This window comes from Onychomys torridus, chromosome 1 (assembly GCF_903995425.1).
Source record: "Onychomys torridus chromosome 1, mOncTor1.1, whole genome shotgun sequence".
Lineage (NCBI taxonomy): Eukaryota > Metazoa > Chordata > Mammalia > Rodentia > Cricetidae > Onychomys > Onychomys torridus.
The window spans coordinates 105,951,670-105,979,341 of NC_050443.1; the positions used below are offsets into that span (position 1 = coordinate 105,951,670).

Consider the following 27,672-nt stretch of genomic DNA (forward strand, 5'->3'; position numbering starts at 1 on the left):
TCACTCCTCATCCAGGCTGGCCTGGAGTTCATGGTCCTCCTGTCTGAGTCTCCCAATGCTACAATTGCAGTTCTGTGTCTCTGCACCCGGCCCTTTCTTTCTTTTTGATGCATTTTAAATTAAGTTGCGTTATCAGTTGCCTTTGTCCATAATACTTTGACATGTAGATTATTAACTAGAAAAATTTGTTCACAGTTATTTTCAGACTTATAATAGAAAATGTGTAAGTCTTTGTTCAGTGAGTCGTGACAAGCATAACTCATATCCTTTTCAATATAGAGGCACGTGGCTGGATGTGGTGGAACACACCAGTAATGCCAGAGCACAGGAGGTAGAGGTAGGGAAAGGTCATGTTTAAGGCCCTCTCGGGCTGTTTAGCAAGTTCAAGGCAAGCTTGAGCCACATATCCAGATCTTGCTACAGACCCTCCAAACCTTAATCCCAGCCCAAAGAAAACCTCAAACAATATAGAACATTCCCTCCCCAGCCAATTCCTATCCTACCTCCTACCCCAGAAACAACCCACAGTTCTGATTAGCGGCTCACAGATGTGCAATGTTCCTCAACCTGTGGGTCGTGACCCTTTGGAAGTCCCATGATCCTTTAACAGGGGTTGCCTATGGCCATCAGAAAACATAGATATTTATATTATAATTCACAATAGCAGCAAAATTACAGTTATGAAGTAGCACCGAAAATAATGTTATGGTTTGGGGGTCTCCGCAGCATGAAGAACTGCATTAAAGGGTTGTAGCATTAGGAAGGCTGAGAACCCTTGCTCTAAACAGGACTGAGGAACATTTGTTTCTCTGACTTTGCTGCCGTGGGGCCTTGCCACAGTTGACACATATTGACGCCATGCCCTCTTTTATTGGTACAGTTATTTTCTGTGTAAATGGGTGTGTAGGTTGTGGTTTAGCTTTGTTTCTATTACAGAGGTTCTACATGTCTGTTAAGTAACTTTCTATGTAAAGCAAACAGTGGAAGCCCTGGTCCCTTACTCCACTGACACCACAGCTCATAGCAAGGCCAAGGAGAGAGTACTTAAAGTTGGTTTTATTTCAGAGTTTCATGCATTCATAATGTGTTGGATCAAATCCACTTCTGTTCCTTCCCTCCAGCTCCTCTTCTCTCCCCATACCACCTTCCTCTCCCAACTTCATATGTTCTTTTAAAAATCATGTATTTTATCTTACACATGTGGATGTTTTGTCTGCATGTATGTCTGTGCACGGCTGTGCATAATGACTTGAGTGTAAATGGACTTTTCTTTTTGGGCTGCCAGCTCACAAAAAAAAATGACATGGAGACTTATTATTAATTATGAAAGCTTGGCCTTAGCTCAGGCTTGTTGCTAACTGGCTCTTATACCTTAAATTAACCCATATTTTTAATCTACATTCTTCCACGCTCTCGTTACCTCATCTGCTTTTGCCCATCCTGGTTATTCTGAGTCTGGCTGGTGACTCTGTCTTTCTTCTTCCCAGAGCTCCCTCTTTCCGGAAGTCCTGCCTATAGCTCCTGCTTAGCTATTGGGTGTTCAGCTTTTTGTTAAACCAATCACAGTGTAAAGGAATATTTCCTAACACCTGAGGAGGCCAGATGGTGCCATCGGATCCCCTGGAATTAGAGTTACTGTGGGTCCTCTGGAAGAGCCATCTCTCCAATTCTATGTGCCCACTAGCCCCCCACCCCAAACCCTAAGTGCTGACAGTGTGTCCAGAGCCTGGGGTGCTTCTTGGGGGCTACATGCCTGGTGAATACTGAAGGAGGGGTACATTATATGTGCACACGTGTGTGTTTACCCACAGTTTGTGGTTTAAAGGAAACACAAAATGGACTGTGCTATTTTTTTGGTTGTTGTTGTTTATATTTTTTCTCATATGATCGAAAGTAGAGGTGATAAGTAGTGGAAAAGCTGATGAGCCAGGACCTCCAACCTGGCACATTATAGGTAATTTCAAAGCAAATATCCTCCCATGAGGTACTGAGAATGTGGCTCATTGTTATAGTATTTGCTTGCTGGGCCACTGGCAGCAAACACACAACCCTTTTCTCTTCCTCCTCCTAAAATGTTTACCTTAATTGTTCTAGTATCAATAAAAACTTGGGAATCAGAAATTGAGATTAAAATCTGATAAATCCGAGGAACAGCAGAGGGATTCAGCTGACCCTACTCTCCATGTTTTCCTGATCCAAAAGCCTGCGAAGCCTCCCTCAAGCCCCTCCTTTCTTCCTGTTGCTCTCTCTCTGACTTCCTCGGTCCTCCAACATCTCTATGGCTAATTTTGGTCAGTCGGTCCCTGACTCCGATAAAGCTACTTCACGGTGGCTTTATTAGCACAGTGGAGTGGCAGTGTGAACAATTCTCCTGCCACATCCCCCTCCTCCTCCTTCTTTCGAGACAGGGTTTCTCTGTGTAGACCTGGTTGTCCTAGAACTCATTCTGTAGACCGAGCTGCCCTCGAACTCACAGAGATCTGTCTGCCTCTGCTTCCTGAAATATTGGGATTAAAGTGTGATCCACTATGCCTGGCCTTGTGTGTGTGTGTGTGTGTGTGTGTGTGTGTGTGTGTGTGCTTCCCTGACACACAGATCTCATGATGGATTTTTATGTATGAGCAAGCACAGCTAGACTGAGATATCAATCACTGGACCGGCATTTCGGCTTGGCAGGGAAAAGTGCTTACCACCAAGTCTGACAGCCTGAGTTCAGTCCCCAGAACCTGAGGTGGCCAGGGAGGACTGACTCCTTCAAGTTGTCCTTCACCTCTGCACACACGCTGTGGCACGCATGCTCATGAGCCTAGATAAGCAGGTGTAATAAAATAGTGAGAGAGTGTCAGACATTCCCCGCAGTTCACACTTCCTTATTCTTTCCTGTAAGGTGGTAAAAGTCCATTTTCCTCTTTGTGGTGCTTGTGCATGGTAAGTGCATGCACATCCAAGCTATAACCTTAGCTCCAGTGGGATCCTTCTAAATAAGGTAAAATACACGTGACCTAAATTTTACGGTCTTAACCATTTTAAATGTGCAGTTCCTTGCTTTAAGTGTTTGACAAAAATGACTTACAGGCTTCAAAACCAGTTCGTTTTCTTTGTTATTAATCTTACATGTAGTTTGAAGAGTCAAAATAGTTCTAAAAGCCTCATCAGGAAAAAGATGGCTTAGGGGGCAAAGGCGCCTGCTTCCATGTCTGGTGACCTACGTTTCATTCTCAGGCCCCACAGGCTGGGAGAAGAGAGCACTCAGCTGCCCTCTGACCTCCACACACACCTTGGGGCTTGCACATGTGCAACAAACAAATGTAATAAAAGAAAGACAAAATCCCATTTCCCTCTGATTTCTGTTCTCTCTTAAGAGTGACACTTTCAGCTCTTTAGTCACTCACCATATTCTCCAAATGACAGGATCGTTTTTTCCAAATTTTAAGTAAAAAAAAAAAAAAAAAAGAAAAGAAAGAGTTAATTTGCACACAATATTTGTGTGTGTTCATAAATCATGGTATGTGTTATGATTGGCTCAGGAGGCTGGCATTACCCTCACCATAAATTAAATATTCACAGCTTCTGTACTGGGAAATGTCAGACTCTTGGAATTATTTGGAAATTTATCATGGTTTTGTTGTAACTGTAGCTGCACTACTGAGGAACAAACCACCTTGATCGACTCTGTTTAGTACCCGTTACTCACCCTCTACCTGCCTTCATTCCTTCATCCCTTCCCATTTCAGTATTAGTGACCACAGTCCTACTCTGCTCTTTTAATTTTTTTTTTTTAAGATTTATTTATTTTTATGTGCATCGGGGGTTTGCCTGCATGTGTGTTTGTGCAAGGGTGCCAGAGCCTCTGGAACCGGAGTTACAGACAGTTGTGAGCAGCCATGTGGATGCTGAGAATTGAACCCGGGTCCTCTGGAAGAGCAGAGGATCCAGCCCTGTTCTTTCTGTAAATAAATAACGATAGACAGAATTAGTCTTTCTGCGCCTGGCTCATTCAACTTAGCCTGATTTCCTTCACTGCCAACAACAGACAGGACTCCATTCTTTAGGTGGCAGGGTAATATTCCACTGTACATCTGCCTGACAAAAACAATGGGCACATGTCAGAACATACATTCTTTCAAAAGAAGTCCAACATGTGTGCAAGTGTATGAGACATGTCCGGTCATTGTGAGTGAGAACCCAGTGAGCTTCTGCAGACTTCTAGTGCTCACCATCCTAGGGATAAACATCAGAGATGCCGGTGAGGATGTCGGGGAAGTGGAGCCCCCAGCTTCAGTGTTTCACAGTTTTATTTACTACTGTTCTGTGAGTGTGACACGCGTTTGTGAGGCAGGTGCACTTGGAGGGCGGAGGACAGCTTTCGGAGTAGTTCTTGGCACCCGCAGTGGGTTACGGGATCAAACACAGGCCAAAACGCTTGCAGGGCGAGTGCCTTTACCGCTGAGAGCCTTGCCGGGCCCACACTGCCGGGTTCTGTTTAACTCTGGCTTCCCGCTGTTGAGGGTGTAATGTGTGGACTGCTAGTTCCTTTCTCCTCTATGCCCCCCCCCCCCGACCTACTTCTTGTTTTTATTTGAGAATTTGGGGGCTGGTGAGAGGGCTCAACAGGCAAAGGCACTTGCTGCCAAACCTGGTGACCCGAGTTTGATCCTGGGACCCACATGATGGAAGGAGAGACCTGATTCCTGAAAAGTTGTCCTCGGACCTTCAACATGAGCACTGTCGGTGTGGGAATCCCCCTGCCTCAGGGAAGATAAATGTAATAAAAGTGATAGCTTTGGCTAGATCAATATTTAATGTTTGTATTTTTCTGACCATATAAATAAGATCTGGATGGGCGAAATAGTGTATTTTTTTAAAAAATTTCTTTCCTGTAAAACTTTTAGCTTTCTTTAGGAAACTCAGATTAATCCAGGAAAACCTTGGGTATTGTTTGGAGATCGTGGCTTAAACAGTTCCTTAAGTTTTAAGTCATCTGAATTCCTTGGAAAGTGTGGGTGGTAAAGAAGAGAGTCTCTGCCTTGGGCGACCGATCACACCTTCCCCGGCTTTCCTTCTTGCCTTCAGCGGATCACGGGCGCCCGCTTCTCCCCCAGACTCCAGTACTTCGGTCAGTCTCTGAGTGGGGGCAAGGACCTCACAATGGACGGCCTGACGGACCTGTCTGTTGGGGCGCAGGGGTCCCTCCTGCTGCTCAGGTGAGAACCCTCGGGTCATACCAGCTCTTCCGCTTTGGAGTATCTCTGCCGTCTGGCAGTTCCTAATGGCTCTCTGGTGTCCCTCTAGAGCCCAGCCTGTGATAAGACTTGAGGCAGTCCTGGAATTCACTCCCAAGATTCTGTCAAGGAGTGTGTTTGAATGTCGAAACCAAATGTCAGGAAACAGGGATGCCGGGGAGGTCAGAGTCTGCCTCCGCTTGCGCAAGGTCACCAGGGATCGGCTTCGAGAAGGTGAGAGGTGCTGGGGGTGAATCTCCGGATTTGCATGCCAGTGACTCAGGTCAGTCTGCCCAGTCTTCTAGCAGAGGAAAGTTCTGGCTGGTGCTGACCGCCTTTTAAAGCCTGATTAGAATCAGTGGGGAAGTCCGCCAAACCTTACCAGTGAGGTGACTGGGTAGCACTTCTTTCTGCACTGTGTCCGCTGTGCAGAGAGCCAGGACCCCTGTGTGTGTGTGTGAGCGAGCCAGGCTCTGCTTGTTGGTTTGTTTTTTCTCTTCTTTTAGTCTTTCTTTTTCTCTTTTTTAAAAAAGTGTGAGAATATCTTCCATATGTTTGTGTTTTTACTATGTCTGTTTTGTATGTTTAAAATTTACATAGCTTGTCATACTCTATGTATCCACCTGAAACTCCTTGTTTTCACTTAACTCAATGATAATGATAGTAAATTATTTTTTCAAGGCAAAGTTTCATGTAGTCATAGCTGATCTTAGTTATATGTCCAGGAAGATGACCTCTACCTCCCAAGTGCCGGGACTTTGGGGTATATATACTACCTCAGCCAGTTTTATGTTGTGCTGGGGACTGAACTCAGAACTCTGTGTATGGTAGGCAAGCACTTTACAACTGAGCAACATCCCTAACTTAACATTTTTATTATTATCTATCCCCATTTTTTTTTTTTTTTTTTGTGTGTGTGTGTGTGTGTGTGTGTGTGTGTGTGTGACAGGTCTCAGTGTGTCCCAAAATTGTTTTTAAATGACTATTTTAAACATACAAAACTAGAGATCAAGTGCTGGGTGGCTGTGGTGGCGCACGCCTTTAGTCCCAGCACTCAGGAGGCAGAGGCAGGCAGATCTCTGTGAGTTCGAGGCCAGCCTGGTCTACAGAGTGAGTTCCAGGGAAGATGCAAAGCTACACAGAGAAACCTTGTGCAAAGCTACACAGAGAAACCCTGTCTCGAAAACAAACAAACACCCCCTAGAGAACAACATACTGCATTCTTAGACAAGTTTTACAGCTTTTCCAAACATGCTTCATTCCATTCTTTTTATTTTTCTCTTCTTTGCCAAGGAATCTTTAAAAAACTACTTTAAAGAAAGATTTATTATATTTTAATTAATTTTGTGTATGTCTCTTCAATCATGCATGTGTCGCTGTGTAGAGATGCACAGGAATGTGGGTACCCTCAGACCAGAAGAGGGTGTTGGACCCTTGGAGCTTGGAGTTTACAGGCAGTTGTGAGCTGCTTGATATGGATGCTGGGGGCAGAACCCCAGTGCTTGGATAGAACAGCGTGTGCTCAGAACCACCAAGCCACCTCCCCAGCCTCTGAAAGCACTTTTTGTTTGTTTTGTTTTTGCCATGTAGAATATGGTGGTCTGGATCTCACAGAGATCCCCCTGCCTCTACCTCCCCATACTGGGAATAAAGGTGTGCACCACTACATCTGGCTTAAATGACTTGGAAATTTTTTTTCAGAACTTTGAAATTTTTAAAATATAAATTTGATTTATTTATTCACACATTCACATGTGAGGTTTGGTAGCAGACACCTTTACCCACTGAGCCATCTTGCCAGTCCATCCCAAGAGTGTTAAGACAAACATAAAAATCATACCATTTTACTTCCTCAGCCTATGAACATTGAAATAGGAACATTTTCTTTTGAAGCCATAACATCACTGTCAACTTTAATGCACAATAAATACTTGCTAATATAGAGCAATTTATTTTTAAAAAAATCAATTTTTTGTCGCCCATACGAGCTGTTCTTACCTTCTTACAGCAGGGTCTGAATAGGATGTGCCTTTTGCTGTCTAGGGTTTGTTCCATCTATTTCTTTACTTCCTGACATCACCTACGTGTTCAGTGTGGTCTGTTCCTTTTACAGTTTCCTACATGTGCACAGTGTATTTTGGTTCGATTCGCCTGCGTCACTCTTACTGGCCCCCTGGACTCCTTATTTTCCCACCTAGTCCCTGGGCTACGTTCATATCATTTTTATTTTTTGTGACCCACTGAATCTGATGCTTGCGTGAGCATGAATGGGAAGCTGTTGATTGGAGACTGGAGCAGCTTAGCAGAGGCTACCCCACTGAGAATGACTGTCTTTCCCTGGCAACTGCCAATAGCACCTCATGGAAGAGTGGAACCCCATGAGCCCCTCTCCCATCTGTGACGGAATGCTGTGTAGGTCTTGTGCAGGTAACCATTGCCGACGCCGGTTCATATCCAGGAGACGGCTTCACACTACTCCCCACCTTCAGCTCTTACATTCTTTCCACCTCTTCTTTCTTGAAGTTTCCTTGGCCCCGGGGGCAAGTGATATAGATGTCCAATATAATTATTTTTTAATTTTAAAAAGTAATATTTTAATTAATTTTTTGAGAATTTTATACAATGTATTTTGATCATATTCACTCTTCTCTCCCAACTTCTCTCAGGTACACCCCTGTCTCCTTATCCACTCAACTTGGTGTCCTTTTAAAAAAACCATAGAGTCTAATTTGTGTTGCCCAGATACTCTTGGGAATGGGCCATCCCCAGGTTGGTTGACTTACCAGGGCTCACACTCTCAGTGAAAACTGACTCCCCTCTGCCATCAATTGCCAGTAGTTCCTCAGTTAGGAGTGGGATTTCCTGCTGTCTTCTACTCTGTGCTGGCATTTTGTCTGACCTCCGCATGTGCCAATTTTGTGCATCTTATCACAATCACCATGAGTTCATTTATCAACTGCCTTATTGTCATTGAAAAACCAGTTTTCCTGTGGTCATCGCCAGCCCAGATCCAAATCATGCTCCAGATCCACAGGAATAAAAATGTACAGTACTGGCATAAATCAGACACACTGTTTGACAGAGGAGAATTGAGCACATGCACATACATCCACAGTTGCACGGTGATTTTATCTATTTTTTAACCAAGAGGCCAATGGCGCATGTCAGAGGAAAGACGGCATCTACAACAAATGGTGCTGGTCAACCAGACTGTTACATGTAGAAGGATGGAAATGGATCCTTGTTTCCGATCCTGCACTAAACTCAACATCAAATGGATCAAGAATGTCAATATAAGACCAACATAGTTTTTTGATCAATTTGCTTACGATATTAACCTTCCTTTATAGCATTTTCATACATACTTTTTTTCCGGTTGCCTCCCTATCTCCATTTCTAACCCCACGTAAACCTTTCCACCCTCCCGCATTCCTTCTGTACTTTCTCACCCCATCATTACCTCACTGCCCCTCTCCCTTAATGCTTCCTTTCTCTTCTCACGGTGCCCTCTCTTCTGTCCTCTCCACGCACACTCTCCCATCAGAAATGAGATCCTGTTAGAATCAGAAGCTAAGACCCACATTTGGTGCCTGTCCTTCTGAGCCTTCACTAGCTCACTTAGTATAATATTTCCAGTTTCATCCATTTTCAGACAGATTCATTTCAAACAAGAGAGAATTGACTTGAGAGATTGAACTGATCAAGTTAGGCATGGTTTTTTGTTGCCAATGGCCTGACTTCTTCCCTGTCCCCGTTTTAAAAGAGTAGGGTTGTGCTTTGGCTGACCTGGAGAGAAACAGGAAGAGAAGAAAAGATGTTTCTTCAGCATCTTTCTTACTGGTCCAGAGGTCAGAAGAGCCAGCTTGGCTAGAATAGAAACCTTTTGGAGATCAGGAAACAGTAGGGAGAAGGGATGAACTCTACGTAGAAATTCTTCTCAAGTCATTTACTCCTAAGCTGTGAATGCCTAGGTTAGTGTATCAGAGACAAACTAGCAAATAACAAGGACAGACCAAAGACTTTGAAAGAAACATAAATAGCTTTGTAATATCTTATGGAGTAGCCACCTCTCCACCCTCATCCCTCACCCAAGACAGGGTTTCTCTGTGTTACAGCTCTGGTTTCCCTGAACTCCAGACTAGACCATGCTGGCCTCGAACTCACAGAGATCTGCTTGCCTTTGCATCTCAAATGCTGGGATTAAAGGCGTGTGCCACTGCTGCTTGGCATTGCACCATATTATCTTTTTTCTTTTCTTCTTCTTTTCTGGGGCTGAGGACCAAACCCAGGGCCTTGCATTTGCCAGGCAAGCTCGCTCTACCAGTGGGCAAAATTCCCAACCCCTAGCCGCCACTTTTGGAGGACTTGCTCAGTGGGCGCTCCTCATTTCTCCTTTGTAACCACTTGAGAGGCTTTATTAATTACTATTCTTACTTTGAAAGTAATGAATTAAGACACAGAGAGGTCATATGCTGTGTGGATCATCACACATCTGGGAGCAGAGCTGTGGTCACAGACCCCTGTCTGCCTGCTTTCTACCACTAATTCCTCTCCTTTCAGGAGATATCCAGAGCACTGTCACTTATGACCTGGCTTTAGACCCTGGCAGCAAACCTGTCCGTGCCATCTTTGAGGAGACAAAGAACAACACACGCAGGACCACCCAGGTCTTTGGATTGACACAGAAATGTGAAACCCTGAAGCTGCAGTTACCGGTGAGCAGGCAAATGGTAGAACTCCTGGCTGAGGATGGGGTGGCCATTGGGAGCTGAAGAAGATAGATCCCCAATTTCCCACTATCTCTTAGAACTGCGTGGAGGAATCAGCGAATCCAATCTTCCTGCGCCTCAGCTATACACTGGTGGGGGTGCCCTTGCGCACCTCTAGGGACCTCCGGCCAGTTCTGGCTGTAGATGCTCAGAGGTTCTTCACAGCTATGGTGAGTCCTGGGCCTTGCAGGAGTAGAGAGACTAGAACAGAAGGAACATTTTTACTTTATGTAATTTCATGTAAACATTTTGTTTCATTGCTCCGCTGACTCTTTGCTGTTCCTTTCCTTTGGGTCACATCCCCTTCCCAGCTTCCCTTTGAGAAGAATTGTGGCAATGACAGCATCTGCCAAGATGACCTCGGCATCACTATGAGTTTCATGGGGTGAGTTCCTTTCTGTTACTGCTCCGCTCAGGCTGACCCAATGTGTTCCTGGTCTCCGAGGGAGCCCGGCCTTCCTCAGAGATATTTGTGTGCCACAAGGATCCCAGTGCCTGCTCTCGTCACGGTCCTGTTTAAGGGCCTGCAGCCTTTCCTCATCAGAGCAGACTCGCTGCAGTGATGCCCTTGATACCTCATGGTCTTGTTGTTGTCACAGCCAGGACACCCTGGTGGTGGGAGACCCTCGGGACTTCAACGTGAGGGTGACTGTGAGAAATGACGGTGAAGACTCCTATGGGACCCGGGCTACCATCTACTACCCATCTGGCTTGTCTTACCGGAAGGTGTCAGCGAGCCAGGTAGCCAATTCCTCTTCAGTATCTGGGCTCTGCTTCCCTCAGCCCCTATGGCTGGCAGTTGACAGCACATTTGCCTGTCTTGGTTCCAGAATCCGCTCACGCAGAAGCTTTGGCGCGTGCTGTCTGAGCCCACCTCTTCCACTGAAGGATACGGGGCTCTGAAGAGTACCACCTGGAGCATAAACCCCCCCATCTTTCCTGCTAACTCCGAGGTGAGCGCCAGCCCCTACTGTGTGCTGGTGTCTTAGGGGACCCTCCTCCTCCTGTTACTCCTCTCTGTCCTGAGAAAGAGGTGGCCCCTTTCTACAAACGAGCTTTATTGAGGTCTAAAAACATCCCATAAACGCACCCATGGTGTACACTTCGGTGGCTTTTGAATATTCTCAGAGTTTTGCCATCTGATCAATCTGAGACCTGGCTAATATCCCCTGGAGGCTCCTAATCGACCTTCTCTGTGGATTCGCTTCTCCTGGATGTCTCCCATCCATAGACGAAGGCAGCATGGTCCTCTGTGATTGGCTTCTTTCAATGGCATCACATTTTCAAGGATCACTTGCCTGTCAGTTCTTCTTTTTTTATTTCTGAACATTATTCTATAATGTGGGCAAATCATGTTTTGATTTATCCCATTCAGTGGTTGGTGAACAATTGTGCTGTTTTTTCTTTACCTTTTTTTTTTTTTGAGATCATTACTATTTTAAATCACTGTCTCCATTCTCCAACTCTAGGTCACCCTTACTATCACATTTGATGTAGACTCTGATGCTTCCCTGGGGAACAAACTGCTCCTCAAGGCCAATGTGACCAGGTACCTGTTCTCACATTCCACGGTCACCCTTCCTTCTGAGGACCAGCCAGGATGAATCGTTTTCTTCTCTCTACTGGTTCTCTGTTTTGATGACTTACTCATTTAACAAACACTGATTGAGCACCCACCCATGTGCCTGGCATTGTGTCAAGTATGGGGGCATAGTGGTAGATAAGACAGCGGTGGTTGCTGTCTTCACAGACGTTCAGTGGCACAGATAGGCAAGGTGATTACAATACAGTATAAAGTAAATGATCAGGTGGTGGTAGTGGTGCCCAGTGTTCTGAGAAGATTCCTGAAGAAAACACATTCAGGTTGTGAGTAAGCCAAGCAAAGGCATAAAGGTAGAAGAAAGCATGTGCCAGGCAAACCTGGGGCTTGGAGGTATCTGGGCATGCTTCAGAACAGCTTAAGCAGGGCCCGTGAGATGGGTCAGTGGGTGACACCTGATAATCTGTGTTCCATCTCTGCAACCTGTATAAAGCTGGAAGGATAGAACTGACTCTACTGACTGCCCTCTACCCTGTAACATGCTGGGGTGTGTATGAACCCACCCTCCACCTGCAACTAATGAACCTAGAGACTGCTGAGATAGCATACCTGGTAAGGCTGCCAGAGCCTGAAGACCCAAGTTCAGTCTCTGGAACCCACATGGTGGAAGGCGTGAGCCAACTCCTATCAGTTGTTCTATGACCTCCAAGTGTGTGCGGTGGTGTACACACACACACACACACACACACACACACACACACAATGTAAAAAAAAAAGTAAAAGGAAAAGAATAGCTTCAACATAAGATGCATGACTTAGGGAGTTGGTGGGAACTGGGTACGGCTGTGGCGGCACTGGGTGACTGAGGGTGCTGACAGGGAGTTTGCAGTTTAGACTGTAGGATGAACATGGTTGTATTGACTTGCATATGAGAAAGGTCACTCTTCAGGAGGGTGAGGCAAGGGCTGGGGAAGGAATAAGCTGTTGGAATAAGCAGGCCTGGCAAAGCAGAGGTGGAGAGAACTGTGGGGACAATAGACAGGAGACAATGGATCCAAGAGTGATGGAAGGGAGACGGAGAGGCTCATTCTCAGTTCTCAGAGCTGGCTAAGGACCTGCTTTCCTTTCAGTGAGAACAACATGTCCAGGACCCACAAAACGGAGTTTCAGTTGGAACTGCCTGTCAAGTATGCCATCTACATGGTTGTTACCAGGTGCTGCTCCTGATGACTCTCCCACTGGCCCCCTCCCCCCATCCGTCAGGCTGGACACAGCCAGCTTTGTGCTTGTGTTCATGAGCTGCCTTGTGTTGTGTGTATGCACATGTGCCTTGTGGAGGAAGGATGTGTGTGTGCGCCCAAACCCACACAGTGTCTGACAGACATTGACCCCAAGGGCTACATTGTCACCTCCCTATTCTCTGTGTATTAAGTTCAAGCAGGACGCCTTCCTGTTCTGTAACCCACTGGCTACTCTTTTTTTCTTTCAGTGACGAGAGTTCTACCAAATATCTCAACTTCACGGCTTCAGAGATGACCAGTCAGGTCCTACAACATCAGTACCAGGTGAGGAGCAGGAGAAGCCTGGATCCTGAGGGATGCTAGGATGGAAACTGGTATGGAGAAGGCAGGAGGAAGTTGTAGGAATCATGAATACTGTGCTTCCTGTGTGTCAGGCACAATTCCAAGCTTGCTCCACACCCCAATACACACACACACACATGATACATGCACTCACACATAGATGCACATGCATACACACATACATGCATTATACACACATACACAGATGCACATGTACACACACACACATGCATGTACATATACACTCACTCTCACACACATATGCACTCACACACAGATGCACACACATGCACCGCCCCCCTCCCCAATCAGGACCCTGAACACTCTTGCTGTCCTTTGTTTACAGATGGAGAAACTAAGTCAGAGAGACATGAACTATGCCTAAATTCTCACAACTGGCAAGTGGCAGGGCTAGAACTTGAGACAGGCCAGTCTGGCTCAAGTGTGTGTGTGCTGTTTGTTTACATGCTCCCATTTCCCTGAAGCGCAGGACACTGAGGCCTTATTCAGTGGTCCTGGGCTGAGGGAAATGAGGAGCCAATGCTGAGGGCTAGCCGGGCCACAAGGTTACAGCCCTCAGCACCTTCTTTCTGATAGTTTAACAACCTGGGTCAGAGGAGCCCCCCCATCAGTGTGGTCTTCTGGATCCCTGTCCAGCTCAACAAGGTGACCATATGGGATCAGCCCCAGGTCATCTTCTCCCAGGTGAGTCCAGCTGGGTCCCCAAAGTCCAGGTTTTTCCGAAGATCTATTTCCCGCCTTTTCCAACTGTCCCTTGGTCCTAGGCTGTTGCCCTTCTGGGTGGGACCAGAGCCCTCATTTCTCTCTTCTTGGTGTCTGTTTTCCCCCAGAATCTCTCAAGGGCCTGTCACACTGAGCAGAGATCCCCCTCTCGCTCCCAGTTCCGGGACGAGCTTGAGAAGACCCCAGTGCTGGTAAGGGCGTGGTGGACTCCACCTCGAGGCCACATACACGGGCATCATGGTCTGTCCCAGTCTTACTTATCTGTCTCTTTGGCCTTCTCTTCCAGAACTGCTCTGTTGCAGTCTGTAAGAGAATCCAGTGTGACCTCCCATCCTTCAACACTCAGGAAATGTTCAATGTCACCCTCAAGGGCAAACTGTCATTTGACTGGTATATCAAGGTATGTTGTGTTTTGAGGCTCTCTGGGTATAGCTGTCATGGTCCTGAGCCCAGGCCTGGCTCCCATCCTGCTCTCTCCACAGACTTCTCATGACCACCTCCTGCTTGTGAGCACCGCTGAGATCCTGTTTAATGATTCTGTGTTTGCCCTTCTTCCAGGGCAGGAGATGTTTGTGAAGTCCAAGGTACCCATCTGAGGCTCGTGGGGTGGGGTGGTGGCGGGGATGGCGGAGGGAGCAGGAGGCTGGAAGGGAGATCTCATCTCTAGCTTGGTGAGAGAAGCAGGTGGGAAGAGAGGTGAGGCCTGAAGTTGGTGCTGTGGATTGTAGGGAGGGGGTAGCCCTTGAGTTCAGGGAACTCTCCAGAAGTTTGGGGTATATTGCCCCTGCGGTACCCCCTTTCTCTTCTTCCTCCCCTAGATGGAGACCAAAGTGGAGCCATATGAAGTTCACAACCCTGTGCCACTGATTGTGGGCAGCTCCATCGGGGGGCTGGTTCTCCTGGCCATCATCACTGCTGTCCTGTACAAGGTACTCCTTGATTCGGCCTCTTCCTGTCCCTCCCCCCCCCACTTCGGGTTTGACTCTCAGGATTGCTGCTGGCTATATGACTTTGGGCCAGTCGAAGGCTCTCAACAGCTCAATTTCTTCAGTTGTAAAACAATACTATTAACGCCCATGTTACAAAGAAAATGAACTTAGGACATGTGGAGCGACTGGGATGGCCCCTGGCTTACAGTGACCATTATGTAAGGAGGGATTCTTCTTGTTTTTCATAGTTCTTTCCTAGCCCCAGCGCTGATGCTGTTTCTCCCCTGCCTGACTGTCCCCCGTCTTTTCTGTTCTCCGCCTGTCACTCTTTGTTGTCTGTCCTGTCTGATCTTGACCTGCAGCCATGGATTGTGTGGCCTTACCCTCTGTCTTTGCCCTGACAGCTTGGCTTCTTCAAGCGGCAATACAAGGACATGATGAGTGAAGATGCTCCCCAAGAGACGCCCCCACCTCAGTGATGGCCCTTTCTCCATGGAGTGACCTCTCCAACAGCAAGCAGGTCTGACCAGACCAACACCCAGGTCCCGAGGCTGATGGACAGCCACGTCCTCTAGGAGGCTGTCATAGTGATACCTTATACAGGAATGGCTTGGTGTGTGTGTGTGTGTGTGTGTGTGTGTGTGTGTTAGAGCTCAGACATTTCTTGGATGTAGGCAATGCTTTGAAGCATCCTCTTGGAGGGAAAGGAATCTCTTGGGTTTACTGTGTGAGGGTACACACTAATGGAACCTTCTCTGGGCAAGGTGACAGGACCCTTGTGGGTAAGCATAGTGAAAAGCTGTGGCTGTCTTCTCTGAAGGAAGGAATATTTCCTTTCATGGATGAGCTGCAGACTTGCAAGAGTCTAGGTACCGAGAATACAAGAGAAGCTGGATATGGAATAGAGAATGGGTGACCCAACAAAAATGTCCAATGAAGAACAAGAAATCTCCCAGGACTGGAGAGATGGCTCAGTGGTTAAGAGCACTGGTTGCTTTTGCAGAAGACCTGGGCTCAATTCCCAGCTCCATTGCCAGGAAGTCTGAGAAATCTGCCACTACTTAGTCATTCATTCTTAATTTAAATATTTTAATTGATTAACCTGTCCACAGTACAAAAATCAAAAGACACTCAGGAATGTGTGGTGAAAGGCTGGGGTGCAGCTCATGGCAGAGCACTGGCCTGGTATTTGCAAGGTCCTGGGCTCAGCTTGTAACACTTAAAACCAAGGCAAAGCAAAACAAACCAACCTGAGAAGTGTATAGTGAAAAGACTCCCTCCTTAGGGGGATTCAAAGCTACATGGTTGGCATCTACTTCAGAAAGATTGTAGGTATGTGTACACACACACACACACACACACACACACACACACACACACACACAGAGTTTTAAACAACTGGTAACATAAGTTTTTACTATTATGCATCTTGTCTTTTTATTAATATGCTCAAATAATTTTATAATTTATAAAATACCGTAGCTGTGTAGTACTCCCCTGGGTGACTATATTGTAATGTATTTAATCTGTTTCTTTTGGATATATTATCTCCAACCTCTTGCTATTACAAACAATGCTGAATTAATAAATTGTATATATCTAATTTTTACATATGTAGCAGGATAATTTATTGATATATTTCTAGACATTTGCTTTCTATTTGAAGGGATCCCAAGATAAAAATTTTAGAGGAGCTTGGATGTGGTAGCGCATGCCTTTAATCCCAGCACTTGCAGAGGCAGGCAGATTTCTGTGAGTTTGAGGCCAGCCTGGTCTACAAAGTGAGTTCCAGGACAGCCCGGGGTGTTACTGGAGAGAAACTCTCTCTTGAAAAACAAAACAAAAAATTAGAGAGGAATATGAGTTTGGTGGTGCACACTTAATCCTTTCAACTCAGAAAAGCAGAAGCAACAAGACTGTGAATTCAAGGTCAGCCCAAGTAACTTACTAAGACCTTTCTTAACAAAATAAATGGACAGAAATGGGGCCACAGCTTAGTGGTTGAGCACTTGCTTATCATGCACAGGGCTCTAGACTTTATCCTCAGCACCACTCCCCAAAGAGTTCAAGTGAGAGGCATCCCACAAAATACCTTCAGCTGGAGGGAATTACCTGGGGAATGGAAGGCAGATGTCAACCAATGGGCATGTCCTGTGAGTCTCCTGGGAGACAGTGAATAACACATACCTGAGTATCATCCAGGGGCAGAAGGAGCTGTGTATTCATCATTTTACTTATGATTATCAATTGAGGATGTATAATACACACACACACACACACACACACACACACACACACACACACACACACACACACACACACACACACACACAAGCTGGAGGCAGAGCTTTCTGTTTCATATGCCAAATTACACCTGGCAGTTGCACTCAGAGGCTTATATTAATTACAAATGATGAGCCGGTAGCTCAGGCTTATTACTAGCAAGCTCTTACATTTAAATGAACCCCTATTTCTTATCTATGCTTTGCCACATGGTTCATGGCTTGTTGCCTCATGTTCTCCATGTCTTGCTTCCTCAGCGGCTAGCTGGCATCTCCTGACTCTGCCCTTCTCCTTCCCAGCATTCTCAGTTTGGCTTTCTCGCCTAACTTCCTGCCCAGCTACCAGCCTGTCAGCTTTTTATTAACCAATGAGAGTAATACATATTTATAGTATAGAAAAGGATTGTTCACAGCATGTGCACACACACACACACACACACACACACACACACCCCACACATACAAAATGTTAACCCCTTGACTCTTCTGGCCTGCAATCAATGTGAGTGGAGTAGAATCTGGCAGCCAGGGCCAGAGGTGCTGCCAGTTGGAAGCCTGAAGGAAGAGCACAGCTCCTAGAAAGACCTGTGGGGATATGGCTGAGGCATTGCCAGCACTGTCTAGCAAGAACACACACAGGAAAGTTTGATGGCTACTTCTAGATGGCTCTCCATCCTTAAGGGGAACCCCAGTTCCCATCTACTGCACCTTTGTGAATGCAGTGACCTCAGCCTTAGTCTTGAAAGCATCCTCTCTGATTTTACACTACTCTGGCTAAGTAAGTGGCTGCCACTTCCTATTTATTAATGTTTAAATTTCATTTATGGGGAAATTGAGCTCCTGCCTCAACCTCCCAAGTAGTTGCAGCTGTGAATGCAAGCCATCTTGTCCAAATTGGCTGATTTTTTTTGGTATAAAAGAAAAATATGAATTTTATAATGTTCGTTGAGATACAAGAAGAAAGTCATGGGCTGGGTACCTGTTCCACCTGTTCCAGATGTGGTAGGAAGGGAGGGCTTACTTCTTCCTGGGGAGACAGGGAGATGAAGAAAGTTATGGCTGGAGTATACTTTGAGTGTGTCTTCCTTTAGTTGACTTGCCAGGTACTAAGAGATGGAAACAGTCTCGCTATGGCATCCTGAGGTGGGGCCTTTGGAAGGTGATTAGCATTAGATAAGGTCATCAGGGTAGAGTTGCCTCAGTGGAATCCTGGTGGCTTCATAAAAAGAGGGAGAGTTCTTGGGTGCAGACCCAGGTCTTCTAGTTCATTCATTACTGTCTCTCCAGACTCACTCTTATATAGTTGGACTTTGTTTGGGTCACTAGTCCCCAAATAATGGCACAGAGACTTCTCATTAATTATGAATGTTTGGCCTTATCTTAGGCTTGTTCCCATCCAGCTCTTATAACTTAAATGAACCTGTTTATATTAATCTATGTTCTGCCACGTGGTTCGCTGTCTCTCCTCCACATTGTCATCCAACTTGCTCTATGTCTCACTGAGGAATCCTGTGTGCCTCAGATTCCTCCATGACTTCCTTTCTCCAGAAGTCTCTCCTCTCCTCTCCTGCCTAGCTATTGGCCACTCGGCTCTTTATTAAACCAATCAGAAGGTGCCTTTGCAGAGCCATCTCCACAGTGTATGAAAAGGTCATCCCAGGGTCTCCCTAACTCTTTACCATGTCCTCTCAGCCTTTCTTCCTATCCCATCTCCATTCCTTTGTGTCACCCACCAACCCACAGCCACCACACTTGCTTAGGATCCAAACTGGGCAACAACAACCAAAGAACAGTAGACCCACCCATCAGAGAGGAGACCAGATATCTACACCAAGAAACACTCCAAACCTCCTAACTCCAGATGCCCAGTGCAAAAACACAAACATGAACATCCAATACAATACACCTCCTCCAGAAGCCAGTGATCCTACTGTAATAGGTCCTGAGGAAAGCAATTTAGCCGAAGCACAGGACAACTGCTGGGAGATTTTTGCTGGCGGGTAGAAGTCACAGTCTCCTATAGCCTGGCAGCTTTCTCTAAGCTCCACAATGTGGAAACCTGCTCCTCCCCAACAAAGCTTCTGCTCTCTACCTGCCCTTATCTGGAGGATGTCCCTAGGCATGGTGGACTGAACTTATATGAAAGCTGTCTCTAACAAGATGCCTTTCTCTAAAACCAGATGCCTGACTTCTCTTAAGCTGGAACCCTGATATAGATCCCTGCTAGAAGGCTCCCTTGCTACACATACTAGGAGCTTTATGATAGGAGCATGCCACTTAATGCAAACTCAGTGATGCCCCTGCCACTGTCCCCAGCCTTTAAAGTAGAGTCGTGACACTTAACTGTCACCTAACGTGGGACCAGGATCACTTGTTTTGGTTCCCTCCTTTCTTGAGGACCTCCTCTGAGGATCCTGAGGAAGAAGCTTGGAGCAAACCACAGACAGTCACTTAAAGTAGCAATTATGTGTCTGTTCAAGGACCTTAATAGGATGTGAGTGAATGTCTTAATGAAGTCTGTGAAAACACAAATAGCTGAATGAAACAATGAAAGCATTCCAAGATATGAAAGTATAATTTGAGAAAGAAACAGAAGAATCACTATACAAAACGCAAACGGAAATAAAGCTGGAAATGAAAATATCAAACAAAAACCTCAGAGGTAAGTCTCACCAACAGAGTATAAAACATGGAAGAGAGAATATCAGGCATTTCAGACAAGGTAGAAAAAATGGACACCTCATTTAAAAAATATTAAGTCCAAAAATATTCAGGCACAAAACATCCAGGAAATCTGGGACACTATGAAAAGACCAAATCTACACCTAAGAGACATAGAGGAAAGCGGAGAAACCTACATCAAAGACACAGAAAAGCAGAGAAACCTACATCAAAGACACAGAATATTTTTCTAAAACAAAATCATAGAAGAACATTTTCTCAACCTAAAGAAGGAATGTCCGTCAAGGTACAAGAAGGCTATGGAATACCAATTAGGACCAAAAAAAAAAAAAAAATCCCCATGACACATAATAAAACACTACATGTACAAAACAAAGACAGAATATTAAAAGTTGCAAGGGGAAAAGACCAAGTCACATGGCAGGCCCATCAGAATAACATCTTACTTTGACCACATATTAGGACTTAAAACAAGTCTCAACAGGTATAAAAAAATTGAAATGAAATAGTGCCTTGTATCTGACCATCCTATTAGTAACTTAAGGACACACTTGAAAGTCCAAGAATAATGAAAAGAAATAACACATAAAAAGAGTAGATTTGAAATATAATCAAACTCAGGGTCAGCCTGCTATCAATAAATAGAAACAAAAAATACAAAGAATCAAGGAAAGAAAGAGTTGGTTCTTTGAGAAAATAAACAAGACTGACAGACCTTTAGCCAAATCAATCAAAAGATGCAGGGAGGAGATCCACACCCATAAAACTAGGGATAAAAGGAGGCATTACAACAGATGTGGAGGAATCTGGAGCATCATAAGGATATACTTTAAAAATCGGTATCCCACCAAATTGGAAAATCTAAAAGAAATATATGAAGTTCTTGATGTATACAATCTACCAAAGTTAGGTCAAGATCAATTAAGCAATTTAGACACTTATAACCCCTTATGAAATATAATGAGTCCTACATCTTGACTCAGAGGCAACAGGAAGTCAACTGGCTGTCACACTGAGTGAAGCTTGAGAAAAGAGATCTCAAAGCCCCGCCCACACAGTGACACACTTCCTCCAACAAGGCCACACCTCCTAATAGTGCCACTCCCTTTGGGGCCATTTTTCTTCAAACCACCACAGGTACCAAGGAAACCCCAAGATATCTCAGGCTATTGGTAAGGCTTCTCTCCACAAACTGATGAGCTCTGCTGTTGAAAACAATATTTACGTATCTCATCCAACAAGAAGTTGAGCTGGTGCCTAACTAGAGGCTTCACTCCTATTGGCTAGAGTTCATGGTACTAGAAGGTACTCTATGTGCTACCAGAAGAAAAGTAATCATCAACTCAGCAACAAACCCTGACACCTACAAATGTCATTATCTATCTACAAGATGTGTTGGTGCAATGGTAGCACAAATGTTCTGGGAGTAACCAATCACTATTTTTTCCAACAACCACTCTTTCATTAGATTTAAGACACACTCCATTTGATGAAATCCATACCTGATAATTCCGTGGTAGCCAAGAACCTGAGTCTAGATAGGCCATGGCTCTAGGGAAAAACCAAATATTATTGTTCTGCTAAAGGAGCAGAGCACAACATGACTTTTAATGACATTCTGCTACACCCATACATCAGTGCCTCACTCAGCCATAATCAGAGAAACTTCTTCTTGTAGTGTATGGGAACTAACATGAAGACTCATAACTAGACAATGCAGGGTAAAAGGTCTGAGCCCACTTCTGGGTATGAAAACCTACAAAACCCACCAATACCTGTGCACAAAAACCCACCAATCTCTGAGCACAAATCCCACCCATCCCTAGGCTTGGCTTGAAATCCCATCAATCCCCATCTTGAGAATCTCATCCTAGAAAACTCCCCCGACAAGAAACTCTATACAAGCTTGTCTCCTGCTCAGTTCCCCACCGCTTCTTGTCAGGGCAGAGGCAGCCACCCTCTTGTGTCTCTCCCAGGAAATCTCTGGTGAGGTTTGTAGTGCAGTATGATTATAGTTGGAATTTTCTTTGGGCTGCCAACCAGCTCCCAAATGAAGACACAGAGACTTATTTTTAAATTATGAATGCTCGGCCTTAGCTTAGGCTTGTCCGACTGGCTCTTTTAACGTAACCAGTTTCTATTCATCTACGTTTTGCCTCAGGGCTTTTTACCTTTCTTTCATCTTGTATGTCCTACTTTCCTGCTTCTCTGTGTCTGGGTGGCCCCTGGTGTCTTCCTGGCATCTCTTTTCTTTTCCCAAGCCTAAATTCCTCCTCCCACTTATTCACTCTCCCTGCCCAGAAGTCCTGCCTATCCCTCTGCTGCCTAGCTATTGAATGTCCAGCTTTTAATAGACCAATCAGGTGACTTAGGTAGACAAGGTAAAACAGCAACACATCTTTACATAGTTAAACAAATATTCCACAACATAAACAAATGTAACACATCTTTGCATAGTTTTGTTTTGTTTTTCGAGACAGGGTTTCTCTATGTATTTGGTGCCTGTTTTGGAACTCACTCTGTAGACTAGGTTGGCTTCAAATTCACAAAGATCTGCCTGACTCTGCCTCCTGAGTGCTGGGATTAAAGATGTGTGCCACCACCGCCTGGCTCATCTTTGCATAGTTAAACAAATATTTCACAACATATGACTTTGTGGTATTCCTTGGCTTCTGACTGCCAGGATACTCTTCCCTTCAGAGGTATAACACTTCCATAGGGGAAGCCTTTCCCCTCAGAGCTGTAAAACTTACAGACAATATGCAGTGTGAGAGACTCTGGATAACTCATCTCTAAATGAGATGTCTATCTTCATCAAACAGCCCCCCCCAGGACTGAGGAATCCATGCAGAAGAGGAGATGGAAAGATTGTAAGAGCCTGAGGTGATAGATATCTCTAAGGAAACTGTGTCCTCCAGACAAAAGGGACTGATGTGCACATGAACTCAGAGACTGTGGCAGTACACAGAGTTCAAGTCAAATGGGACCCCTGTGCTGAGAAAGAGGGAAGTGGACAGGAATTCCCACCCTTAGCCAAGAAGCTATCTGCAGCTGATACCTGCTTGCAAAAGATGTTAACCACCATTCTGGGTAAGCCCATGCCCAGAGGGGCCAACACAAAGTGAACTCAATGATGTTTTTGGAGATGTTTTGTCTCAAGTTGCTTTGCTGGGCTTTTTGGGGGGAGTCTTATTGGTCTTTTGTTTATATATTTTGGTTTCTATTGTGGGGTTTTTTTTGTGTGTGTGTATCTGTGTGTGTTTTAGATTTTTGTTGTTATTGTTTGTATTGTTTGGTTTGTTTTTAAAGAGAGAAAGAAAAGGCTTGCAGTTGGGTGGGTGGGGAGGTGGGGAAAATCTGGGAGGAGTTGGGGAGGGGAAAAGCATAATCTAAATAAGTGGAGCTTCCCCAACTCTTTCCTCTCATCTGTCTTTACACCCTCTTTCTTTATTTTCCAGTAAATAAAATTCTGAATATAAAAGGAAACAATTACTTCGGCTTGTTTTAGCACAAAACATAGAAGGCAAAGAGATCCTGTACTACATTTAAAATTTTCACCATAAAAGTGACCCTCTGTTGATTAAGAACATGACCTAATGACCTAATTCTGCAGACCAAGCTTTGCTCTTTCTTAATTAAAACTTTATCATATCTGGAAGGATTAAAGATGTAAAATTTTTAATTTGGTTTATTTGGTTTTTTTTTTTTTGTCTGGGTTCACCTTGATCTAATTTAATTTTCATGTTCTTTCCTGATAACTGTTTGCATGTAATTGTAATTTCATGTAAATGTAATTATACATTATCTTAGTTAAGGTTTCTATTGCTGGAAGAGATGCCATGACCAAGGCAACTCTTATAAAGGAAAACATTTGCTGGGCAGTGGTGGCGCACACCTTTAATCCCAGAACTTGGGAGGCAGAGACAGGTGGATCTCTGTGAGTTGGAGGCCAGCCTGGTCGAGAGTGAGTTCCAGGACAGGCTTCAAAGCTACACAGAGAAATCCTGTCTTGAAAATCAAAAAAAGGGAAAACATTTAATTGGGGCTGGCTTACAGTTTCAGAGATTTAGTCCATTATCATCATAGTGGGACATGGTGGCATGCAGGCAGACATGGTGCTGGAGAAGGAGCTGCAGGTCCTACATTTTGATCTGTAGGCCATAGGAAGTGAACTGTTTACCACACTGAGCATAACTTGAGCAAAAGAGACCTCAAAGCCCACCTCCACAGTGACATATTTTCTTCAACAAGGCCACACCTATTCCAACAAAGCCACACCTCCTAATAGTGTCAGTCCCTTTGGGGGCCATTTTCTTTTAAACCACCACACACTGCTGTGGATGATTGATTGATAAATAAAATGCTGATTGGCCAGTAGCCAGGCAGGAAGTATAAGTGGGACAAAGAGGGAAGAGAATTCTGGGAAGTGGAAGGTTGAGGAGAGAGATGCTGCCAGTGGCCGCCATGGGGAGCAAGATGTAAAGTACCAGTAAGTCATGAGCCACGTGGCAAGGTATAGATTTATAGAAATGGGTTAATTTAAGATATAAGAACTAGATAGCAAGAAGCCTGAGCCATTAGGCCATACAGTTTATAAATAATATATGTCTCTGTGTGCTTGCTTGGGTCTGAGGGCTGCAGGAGCCGGGTGGGAACAGGATAACTTCAGCTACAGCACACATTAAAGAAAACCAACTTGTCGTGGTGAATGCAAAGACTCATGGGTGCCCAAGATGCAGAAGATAAGCATCTGACATAGGCACAGCCCTAAGAAGATTACTTCGGTCACCCCTGTGAAGATCAGGTCACAGTGCAGAAAAGGGGACGGGAAGTGCTCAAGAGTTGGAGAGTACTTGGAAACACTCGAGGCTGCAAAATGCCACTCTCTGGGCTAGACAAACCACTGAGCAATCGCCGTTACATGCACTGGGTCCTATCTGCAAGACTGGCCCTAGCTGCTGTGGTCAAGGAAGAGGAAAAGGCTCATGGGACCCCACCCTTGGCCCAGGTTTGTGCTATTTTCAGTCCTGGTTACAGAAGCTTGCTTTCTCCCCTCCCCCACCACCCGTGGGTAGTAGGTAGTGAAGAAATTCATAACTGGTCACAGGGCTGAGAATAAATGGTGGTTGTGTGTTCAGCCCTACAAAGGTCACTGGCGTCACCCCGCCTCCCACTGCAAGGCTCAAGCAACACTGCAGAAAAGGGAACAGAAAGAATGCAGGAGGTGGAGGGCAGGGAGAGTGTGCAAAATGCTGTCTTCTGATCAGGAACACGTCTTGCCTTCATGGGACTCATAGCTACGGTTAGGTTACCTGGATAGGATCAAAGCCCTGGACACTGCTTGATGGGGTGGGGGAAGGACTTGTGAAGGCCCACCCCTAGTTGAGAAGCCATTGGTAGTAGATGGCTGCTGAGGGAGGGGAGTCATTTTTATTTGGGGGGTGACTGCTGGTAGGTAGCCCAAGATCCAGTGGATGGCCCTACACCCATGCGGATGTGGGCTGTACTAACTGAATTTAGTGGATTTTTTAAAATGGGACTCTGAAGGTGGGAGACAGATATATTGAAGGATGTCCCAGGGAGCAGGAGGATGACAAAGACAAATATCTCCCTGGAACTTGCTGGCCAGCCAGCCTAGCTGAATAGGTGAGCTCCGGTTTTTAGAGAGACCCTGTCTCAGAAAACAAGGTGGACCCTTTTGTTTTATCCAACTAGGCAAAGTGAGACAAATGCAGGGAAGGGAGATTACGGGATCCCCTGTTTGTTAGGCCCTCAGTGTAAACGTTTGTGACCCCTCTCTTAGGAAGCTGCCAGTGACTGACTCCTGAAAGCCGTGGATCTTAGCTTCCAATGGTCTGAAGAATTCCTTCGCCCCATTGCACACAGACATGAGTAAAGGAGTTTGTCCATCCACCCTGGGCTGTGAACAGTCCTCAAGATTTCAAATTCCTCTCCAGGATGTTTGGGTCCCATCTCTTGCTTCGGCGTGATGGTATAACAGCTCTATCGGGTATGTCATGGGAAGGAAGTCTCTGTTGATCTGTATGAATTAGAGTTGTCTTGTCTCTTGGACCTGGTCCCCTATGCTTCCTTCCAGTGTAGAAAGGGAGTTGGCTGGGGGGTCTGATTGTGCTGAGTATGGTGGTGGTGGTAGAAGGGACCTCAACTAGGCAGAAGAGTCAGCATGCTGGATGATCAATGGTAGTTCCCAACTTCTGCTTCCTAATTGTTTGTTATATGGAATGATGGTCTTCTTCAAGTCCTGGTACAGAGTTTCTAAGTCTTGTGCCGTGGGCGTCTGTGTTGTCTGTGTGTGGAACACCCAGGGACAAAAAAGAAGAGACTCAGAAAAGGTGAAAAGCTTTCTTTTGGGAAGGGTGGGATACCCAGAGCTGGCAGGCTGTGCGGTGGACTCTGGGCTGGTCTTTTATAGGGCCCTGGAGTCTTCCCTCTTGATCCCTCTCTTTTCTTCCCCAAATTCCCTCCTCCCTTCTCCTATCTCCTCAGAGGGATGACCTTTGGCTCCTGGAGATGAATAGACAGTGAGATGGCATCCCAGCTCTTTATAGTCCTGCTGCTATGTGGCTGTCTTAGTTAGGGGTTTTTGCTGTGAAAAGACACCATGATCACCCAACTCTTTTTTAAAATTAATTAATTAAATTTATTTATTTATTTTACATCCTGACTGCAGCTTCCTCTCCCTCCCTCTCACTTCCTTCCCCCTCCTCCCCTCTACACCCCTCCACCCACCCCTCCTCTGTATTTCCTCAGAAAGGGACAGGCCTCCCTTGTGTGTCATCAGAGCATGACCTGTCAAGCTGCCATAACACCAAGCACCTCCCCCTGTATTCAGTCTGGACAAGGCAATCCAGCCTGAGGAATGAGTTCCCAAGAGCCAGTCAAAGCACCAGGGACAGCATGCTCCAATCACCAGGAGTCCCACAAATAGATCAAGCTACACAACCATCTCATATATGCAGAGGGCCAAGGTCAATCCCATGCAGCTCCCTGCTTGTGACCACGGCTACTCTTATAAATGAAAACATTTAATTGGAGTGGCTCACTTACAGTTTCAGAAGTTCAGTCCATTATCATCATGACGGGAAGCATGGTGGTGTGCAGGCAGATGTGGTGCTGGAGAAGTAGCTGAGAGTCCTATATCTTGCAGGAAACAGGACATCAACTGAGACACTGGGTGGTATCCTGAGCATAGGGAATCTCAAAGTCCGCCCTCATAGTGACAAACTTCCTCTAACAAAGCCATACCCACCCCAATAAAGCCACACCTCCTAATAGTGCCATTCTTTATGAGATTATAGGGGGACAATTATAAATTCAATCTACTACATTCCAGTCCCTGGAATATCATAACAAAAAATGCATTCAGTCCAACTTCAAACGTCTCCATAGTCTATCACAGTCTCAACAATGTTTAAAAGTCCAAAGTTCAAAGTCCCTTCTGAGATTCATGCAATCTCTTAACTGTAATCCTCTATAAAATCAAAATAAAAAACAGATCACATACTTCCAACATATAATGGCACAGGATATACATGACCACTCCAAAGAGTAGGGAAGGGGGCACAGGAGGTGAGTGGGAACATCTCGTTCCTTACTGTTTACTTCCTTCTGTCTGCAGGATAGAAATCAACAGTCTTACAAGACCTTCTAGGGCCTGTGACTGGCTGGCTCTCCTTCCTTCCCCACAGCCTACGCCTCATCTCTTGTCAATCCCTACCTCCTACACTGCTGTGTTAACTCTTCATAGGGTACCAGAGAAACAAGTGCCTGGTGAAAATTCATGTCACAAACTCAGGAAAAATAAGGAAAAACCCTCTAATAAGAATAGCTTGCTGGGCAGTGGTGGCGCACGCCTTTAATCCTAGCACTTGGGAGGCAGAGACAGGCAGATCTCTGTGAG

General features: G+C 45.3%; 1 protein-coding gene across 1 annotated transcript in view; it reads left to right on the forward strand.

Annotated features, from left to right (window-relative positions):
• Nucleotides 1-16,370, forward strand: part of Itgam (integrin subunit alpha M) — a 54,492-nt gene extending 38,122 nt beyond the window's left edge. Inside the window, exons 15-30 of the mRNA XM_036194415.1 lie at nt 5,074-5,204; nt 5,293-5,456; nt 9,783-9,937; nt 10,030-10,161; nt 10,303-10,376; nt 10,591-10,732; nt 10,822-10,944; nt 11,461-11,540; nt 12,662-12,745; nt 13,021-13,096; nt 13,712-13,819; nt 13,966-14,049; nt 14,145-14,258; nt 14,341-14,442; nt 14,677-14,787; nt 15,192-16,370. Of these exons, the coding sequence (XP_036050308.1) occupies nt 5,074-5,204; nt 5,293-5,456; nt 9,783-9,937; nt 10,030-10,161; nt 10,303-10,376; nt 10,591-10,732; nt 10,822-10,944; nt 11,461-11,540; nt 12,662-12,745; nt 13,021-13,096; nt 13,712-13,819; nt 13,966-14,049; nt 14,145-14,258; nt 14,341-14,442; nt 14,677-14,787; nt 15,192-15,266 (1,755 nt within the window). The 3' untranslated portion in view covers nt 15,267-16,370. The remainder of the gene's footprint in view (nt 1-5,073; nt 5,205-5,292; nt 5,457-9,782; nt 9,938-10,029; nt 10,162-10,302; nt 10,377-10,590; nt 10,733-10,821; nt 10,945-11,460; nt 11,541-12,661; nt 12,746-13,020; nt 13,097-13,711; nt 13,820-13,965; nt 14,050-14,144; nt 14,259-14,340; nt 14,443-14,676; nt 14,788-15,191) is intronic.
• Nucleotides 16,371-27,672: the final 11,302 nt, after the last annotated feature.